This window comes from Opisthorchis viverrini, assembly GCF_000715545.1.
Source record: "Opisthorchis viverrini unplaced genomic scaffold opera_v5_12, whole genome shotgun sequence".
NCBI classification, from domain to species: Eukaryota; Metazoa; Platyhelminthes; class Trematoda; order Opisthorchiida; family Opisthorchiidae; genus Opisthorchis; species Opisthorchis viverrini.
This window is the reverse complement of record NW_008751668.1, coordinates 2286164-2294021: the sequence shown is the minus strand read 5'-3', so window position 1 is coordinate 2294021 and position 7858 is coordinate 2286164. Positions and strand designations below refer to the sequence as shown.

General features: G+C 45.7%; 2 protein-coding genes across 2 annotated transcripts in view; both read right to left on the bottom strand.

The window, feature by feature from the left end:
- Positions 1-1055: 1055 nt before the first annotated feature.
- The window catches only part of T265_12730 (hypothetical protein), a gene marked incomplete at both ends in the record, with an annotated part of 48280 nt that continues 41477 nt past the window's right edge, over positions 1056-7858 (bottom strand). Inside the window, 4 exons of the mRNA XM_009165170.1 lie at positions 1056-1167; positions 1205-1283; positions 3731-3944; positions 7428-7655. Coding sequence (XP_009163434.1) covers positions 1056-1167; positions 1205-1283; positions 3731-3944; positions 7428-7655 — 633 coding nt within the window. The remainder of the gene's footprint in view (positions 1168-1204; positions 1284-3730; positions 3945-7427; positions 7656-7858) is intronic.
- T265_01155 (hypothetical protein) overlaps positions 5065-7858 on the bottom strand; it is a gene marked incomplete at both ends in the record, with an annotated part of 14710 nt that continues 11916 nt past the window's right edge. The window contains 2 exons of the mRNA XM_009165116.1: positions 5065-5247; positions 7428-7655. Of these exons, the coding sequence (XP_009163380.1) occupies positions 5065-5247; positions 7428-7655 (411 nt within the window). The remainder of the gene's footprint in view (positions 5248-7427; positions 7656-7858) is intronic.

Below are 7858 nucleotides of genomic sequence, written 5' to 3'. Positions count from 1 at the left end.
AATAATGGTCTGATTTTTTATACTCATACGAATTCCTAGTTTCTTTATTTGCTTTTTTTCAACTGACCAGTCTTTGTGTTTCACCAAGTTACGCTGGAACTGGTCCCGTGATATTTTGCGTACCACCTACTTGGAATCTGTCTACCTTGAATCGATAGTTCGTTTCGATTTCATTCACCTACTGATGGAAAGAAACCGCACTGTTCCCAGACTGTTAGCCCACAGACCAGCTCGGTTTGTCAACAAAAAGGGCCCATAGTACAATTTCCTTGGCGACGTCATACCCGAATGAACCTGGTCAGCACAAAATTCGGTGAAGTCGCTCTAAACAGAATGGTTCATCCTTCACACCTAACTTACTTCCGGCCTAAAATATGAAATGAAAAACAAAGTAGAAACTTACAAAGACTTCTGGATGGCAAAACCGGGTGTACTGACTCAAAGTCAGTACCCTATCTCATATAGAAGGTGATACACTCCAGTGGTTCTTCGCAACACACCGCCAGTGTGTTGTCGATAGCGAACTAGGATGAGTTTTCAGCAACCTTGTGAGTAGTTTCCTTCTGAAAATAAGAGCAACCTTGTGAGTAGTTTCCTTCATGAAAATAAGAAGAATGGTCTTCTAACATGAAAGAAACGCTTCATCGTCGTTGTCTGATTTGAGGACTCGTCAAACAACCCACAACAAGAGTCAATTTCGCCCATCCGTTGGCCGGTGAACATGTAGGATTCATGGTCACCCTTGACATCAGATGCCGGTTGCCAATAACACATCTGAAACCCACCCAGAATAGGAAACAAGAAAAACCCAAACTGTAACAAAACAATAAAACGTCTATATAAGGCGAAATAGGTTAATCAGTGTTTCAACAAGAATTGGAATAAACAGGAAATATATAGAAATGCACAGTAGTATAAAAACGAGGTGAAAAAGTATCAGTAATGGCAAAGGTAGATGGGTCCGTAGGGCTCTGATTGCGTGGGTCGAACGAGCTTTTTCTTGGCCAGTTCTAAAATTAGAGACAAGATTAAATTAGCCGCAGATTGAACTTACGAAGTACGGTGGCGAAAACCAGAGCAGCGTCTTTTTTCAAGGTTCCCGGAGGACAAAGCTCCGTAATTTCGACGGAGTTTTTATCCGAGTTGGCGAGCAGCTCTTGAAGTCGTCTGGGTGGGGAGATGCTTTAAAATGAAGATATCTTACCTCCACACCCCATGAGAATCCTTGTACAGAGGGTTCGCGGCCAACTGCGGTTCAATCAATCGGGACTGTCGGATTGATGCTAAGCACGTGCAAATAGGAATCAGGAAGAGGAAGTCTTAGTAGCGCGTCACATGTAAAGCTAAGGTTAGCATTCGTTGGTGTCATTTGATTCGTTCATCTGAGCTTCTGATCAACCGAAAAAATAAAACCGACGATGGGTTAGGAGCTTGAAATAAAAGTTAGGTCAGGAAGGCCACTGAGTTATGAATTGGAATGGGAGACTGTGCACTAAGCATATTTCAGAAATAAATACATTTAAGAAGTCCGCTTAGGGAACCTTTGTACGGACAGTGACCAAGGGTAAATGAGATACCATGGAGTGGTAACATTTGTCTTGATACGTAAAACATACAGCCATACTATACTGCGCTAGCAACAAGGTTGGACGAACAGAGGGTTGTAGCTGAATGTCACACCATCAGATGCATTACTTCGATACCTTTTGTGCACGTAGCACTTGTGCAGGAATCCTGATGAGTTAGCCCTTACTGATGGATAACAGTCTAGGGTTTCGGTCACGGAACTGCACGCGAAACAAATCTTCGGATTCTACGTGGTTATCTGTGAGAAGGGCCTGGAAACGAACGAGTTGACCACCAGTCTTCTGGAATTAGCCGCGTTTATGCTTTAGGGACGTGTATCTTGGATCCCTGGTGGAAGCAGTCCTGTTTTTCAGGTGACTCCGCAACCGCAAGAGAGCTGATTGTCTGCCGAACCCTGTTACTAGGGCATTTTGGCACAGAACCTAAAATTTGGTGAAACATGGCTGTAAGTTCGCCTGGTTATTTGGATGTGGGGGTCCTAGCTTGCAAACGTCCAGCGACAAGACCATTACAAAGGGAACAAATCAACCATGAACTGTGCGTGTATTTCACGTCACAAGGGTGATCATCGTTCACACTGAACGGCGTTTACGAGCACACTGACTCGTGTTGTACAGTCACCGTGGATTGGTACAGGGAGAAACATGTGGAGGAGGACCACTAAAGGTGGACACAGGGATAGAAAATGATTTTGATAGACCTACGAATTGGTGCGTATAGGCTGGTCATCGACCAAAACAAGTGTCCATGTCGGCACTTGCAACCAATGAGTGTTGAGGTCTATCACTTGACCCCAATCCGATCAATATCCGGTAATGTGACGAGAGGCGCTGTCAAACTTTGACAGAACGTCGTCAGTTGACTACCACCCCTTGCTTCACCAGATCCGAGTTGCGTTAGCAACACCGAGTGTTGAGGTCACTGATTCAACCGCTGAAGCACGTTATTGGACGAGATGTCTCAAGTGGTTAGAGCGCGAAGTTACTGACTGGAAGGTCCGTGGTTCGAACCCGACCTCTGTATCTCGACTTCCCCTGTCTAGGCTTGGGCAGCCTGACAGAATCCCAGCCCTCGTGCTTCCTTCGGGTAGCATGGCAGCTAGGCACCGAAAGGGTGTTACAGCTGAACGATTCAACAGTTGCCATCCGAGAATATGCATATCCCCTTCTTCCCAGAACGTCACTGTTTGCGGACCACAGAAAAAGACTAGTTGGACGAAAGCCAGAATTCGGGAAGTACCACAAGAGCTGAGCCTGTTTTAGCTATTTTGTGTGGTGAATCATGAACTGCATGAGAAATGCAGTCAACTGACCAAAGAGTAAAGATACTGGCATGACTCTTCACCCGTTAGTGCGCGGCTATCTATTGGGCCAGAACAGCCTGAAAGGGTCGCATGTCCGATCCCACCAAGTCTATTTGGTAAAGCCCGATAATAATGTGTGTTCGTGTGGCTGAGGTTTTTTATGGTGCGACCATATCTTTACTAAACAACTGTCCATGTCTGTGCGGACTTCATGTGAAAAGTGTCCCGAAACAGCGACTTCAGGCACAGGGACTCGATGACACATATGACGTCATTACTCCATGTCCATTTATCGATTTGATGTCCCATGGCTAGTAAAAAGATGCCTATGTAACTTGTTGACCCTGTGGGCCCTTCGAAATGATCATCGTGGATAGCTGCACGTGTTGTGCTCCCATACAAGTAAGGTACAATACCCACAGAGATGACATGCAAACGAAATGTTTGAATCCTGCGAGTCTCATGGAGGGGGGTTCTCGTTGCAACGGTTGTTGTTACGACGAAGTTTATCCAGGTTTAAGAATGTGTCTGAAGAACCCCCCCCCCTATAAAAAGAGGTAAAATAGAGGAGAAAAGATCTTCTTAGTCCTGGTTGACGGTGATAGGCGCTAAGGTATCTAGACAGACTGAAAGGAAGCCGGAAACAAGAACTCGACTGATATCAATCCGTAGCGCTGCAAGCCACATCCTGAATCGTACCAATGACGGGCAGAAGGTTGGCTCTACCACAGCCAATAAAGCAAACAAAATCACAGGTGATAGTCTCGCAATTTTAACCGTTGACACTGCTATCATTTATGCTGCAGGTCAAAAATATATTGCAATCCATCGAAAACCTACTCGGGAATTCCATCATCCCTTCCCTAGCTTGTTCTTCTCGTTCCTCAGGCAGAGGTATCAAGGTGGTGGTTTCGTACAACAGCTGCGGTGGTAATTCAGGAGTGACATTCAAAACACATGGTGAATTGACTGGAGGCATGGGGACAGTCGGTAGACCCGCTTCTTGCGGCACCACAGGAGTCTTCGATGAGATATTTGAGTCCTGTCCACCGGGCTGCTGTTCGAAAATTGGGAGATCAGTGGGCAGAATTTAGGTGTTGTACACAACGACTTTGTTCATCCGAGAACACATGCAGCCGGTCAACAAAAGTTCATCCGTAGGCAAAAATAAAAGCTAGAAAAGGCTCCGTTTCCGATCCAGATGACAAAATAGAACGAATGTAATTTGTGGGTAAATAGTCATTCGGTTGTAATTCCAGGGCAGTGCCACGGCCATATAAGTGTTATCTGGGTCGAGACGAGTGCCCATCAGATCGATGCCGAAAACACGGCAGGTGCTTCGGCAGCAGAGACCGTACTTACTTACAGCCACAAACTGATGAAGTAGAAAAAGCGATTGTAAGCAGCTAGATACGCTGAAAAAGTGATGCGGATAAGCCGTATATGCAACCCGAGTATCTGCTACGTTCATATGAAAATAAATAAACCCAAAGGAAGCGACTCGTGAGGTTGCTGAAAACTCTTCGACAGCACACAACCGGTTTTGCCCTTCTTGGGGTTCGGTCTCAGAGTGTCCGTTAACCTTGCATTTTACTTGAACCTACATTGGACTGATTGCGACAAATACACTTATTTGCACTTGGTCTTCACGGTTCAAGTAGAACATAAGCTTGACGGAAACTTGGGAACTGTGCTCACCTGGTGAGCCCCAAGAAGGACGAAACGGGTCGTTGGCTGTCGAAGCGTTTTGAGTAACCTTATGAATAGTTTCTTTGTGAAAATATACTGCGATATCTCCAATATCGTTCCAACTGAAACGTGAGGCAGCATTCGTGCGCCAGTCAGTCGAAGAGCACCATAAACGAGAGATTCACTTGAGTCTCCCGTGATAATCAAATTGATTTGCAAATGAGTGTATTTATCCTAAATAAACCCATGTTTTCTCCAAATGACGGACGAAACGGCTAATGAACCAAAAGGATCTGGCTGATAAAACGCAAGCGCGTTACTCACGGCGAACGAGACCATGCAAACGAGACCAGAGGTTGCAAAGATATAGGAATTTAAGTGCAGGTAGTTGGTGGATCGTAGGAACTGTACGCCTTTTCTAAAGGAAGCCGACCTAATGGAATTACCGTGTCACTGGTTTACTCGAAAATAACGTCCTTCAAAAATCAGCTAAGAAACGGGTGACTGAAACCGTCGTGAATCACGGGGAAAAATCGTTCAGCTGTAACACCCTTTCGGTGCCTACCTGCCATGCCACCCGAAGGAAGCACGAAGGCTAAGATACTGTCAGGTTGCCCAAGCCTAGACAAGGAGAGTCGAGAGGTAGAGTTCGGGTTCGAACCACGGACCTTCAGGTCAGTAAACTCTCACTCTAACCACTTGAGCCATCTCGCCCAAAAAATAGGTATTACACAGTGAAACATACTCGACATTCATCGCACAAGGAAAAAAGGACAGGACTAAAAAACTGCTAACCACATTCTGGGTACGAACTTGGCCGAATACGATGGTCACAATGTTCAAAACTGGTGAATGCACCATTGCGTTGGGTTCTCTACGCTATTCATTCTTGTTCTCGCGCTCAATCAGAACCGAAACTCTATTCGTAACACCCCCCTGGCAATTTATATTCCCAAAACGTCCTAGCACGATACTCAGATATTTAGTGCCGTGAAAATCCAACAAGCAAGCATATTTCTTCAGAGCAGCGAAGAGATCGGTCGGGCGGCTTGTCTCACAAGAGCCTTGTAGGTGACAGATGCGGTGCGTGGTACGACCTAGGCAATTTGGGTTGCTTGATTGAACACGAACACCAGTTTATTTTTCGAAGTAAACCAGTTATTGTGGTGGCCCTGAGAAGAAATCTCGTAAGGTCGTACTCTATCGACCGACAGTATGAAGGTGGTGTAACGTCTTCAGGCGAGTGGAAAAAGTTTGGAACCGATTATTAATTCATTGTTTCAGAAGGGCATGGTAAACAATCGGTAGTTTCTGATTGGGCAACGGTTCGCTGTTGACACGAAAGCTTCATCAGGCCATAGGAGAAAAATAAACAGGCCGTCGAGAAACGGGATGAATGAAAGACTCGGAAACTGCGAAACACGCACTGGACATAGGACACAATGTCGATCTAAAAATGTGGAGGCTTTGAGGCGAAGACTACGGTCCACGTTACAGGGACGGATAGTCGAGGCGGTAGAAATCTCCAAACATCCCAGTGTTAACAGAATGGAAGGCGTGGAACTTGCAAGCGTGTGGAGAACGGTCTTGGATCAGTCGAGCTAATACGTGTTGGTATGCGATTATCTGACCAACGGAAATCTACCAGTGACACCCGCGGTAAAACATCAAATGGAGTACCCTGAAGTGGAAGATTAAAGAACAAAAGTCGATCGGAACTAATTTAAAACTCTTCCAACCCATCAATGCAAGATTTTGGCAACCACACTAACCGACAAGAACCTTTAATGGACGCTCAACATTGACCTAGTGTGATAATCCGAAGAGGTTCTCCGTCTACCTTAAAACCTGGCCAACTTGGTGATCAACTTTTGCGTCAAGAGCGAAATGTTGCCCAGTTAAAAACTACCGATGGTTTACCAGGCCCTTCTGGAAAAAGGGTGTAACGCGCCCCACAGATCACCAACCGTTTAAAAGACAAACAAACAGTACAACAACTGATGCTCCATTACTCTGCTTGCACTCCTCATGAGTCTTACTAGGCGCCTCGCTGAGGATGCGGTGACGTGAGTCGACAACCGAGGCCTAACTAGCGCTGTGTTGACAGGTGATTGAACCTAGGGTTTTCTAAAGTAGTATCGCAAACAAAGGGCGGCTCTGGGGACATGCATTTGGTGCACAAAGGTACAATGGCCAAGAAACGGTCCGGTGACCATTTTGGTGTCGTGTAGAGTACCAACAACCGCTAAAAACTACCGTAAATGCACGCTTCACAAACCACCACTAAGGATCAGCAGTGGTGGACTAGTACATGCCGAAAGCGTCGTCCATAGTGCTACAAACAATCCAAAAAGGGGAATTATGAGTTTCCGTGTGGATACAGGCAGTGGTTTTGGAGATACTTTCGTGCTTAAATCGATTTTGGCCAAACGACGAGGTGTTGATGTTGACAAAGCTGGTTACTCGACAGTAACAGTAGTACGGGATTTTCTGTGATTTGGACGTGTTGACTCAAACACGGTTATTGCTCGAGAAAGATGTACAGAAATGAGAGGAAAGTTACAGCGTCTGGAAGAGAACCAACGACTCATCATCCAAAGATTCACCAAAAGTGTCCCGTGTGGGAGGACGACTATGGTCCGAAAAAAAACCACCCTAATGGGTGAAATTAGATACTCATAAACGGAAATAAAGAGGGCAAATGTGGGGTAGAATTAACTAAATAATGGGGTAAAATTTGGCAACTAAATAAACAAAGAGCACAAACAGAGCCGAAACGATTGTGTGTGGCAAAAGCAATGTGTGTTTCAGTCAATAAAAGTTACATTTTTAAATAAGTGAAGCTCACCTGAATCACCGTCATATTCAGTAAATTGGAAGTGCCAAGAAGCGACAACGAAGATGGGCCGAGAGATGAATTTGCTTGTGCAGCACGTGGCTGTTCGATAGACGCTTCGGCCATGTCAGTGAGACGTCCCGGTGCCGGATCCAACGGCTCCAAACTCACCATCGGTTCCAGTAAGTCACAGCCCAATTTTAGTTGATCTTCCGCCCACCGACGGTGTCGACACCAGAGCTAAGCAGGAAGAAACGACAGGTAAATGAAACAAGGCGGTATTGTTACATCATTGAAGACTGAACAGAACCAATCATTCCCCGGGACTTACTGAGATAAGCTGAGGTGCCTGACAGGCGTTGAAGATCACACTCACACGAGTCGTAGGGGGGAGTACTTGAGGTCGTTAGAATCGCCAGAACAGCTCGTAGAACTCGTTTCAG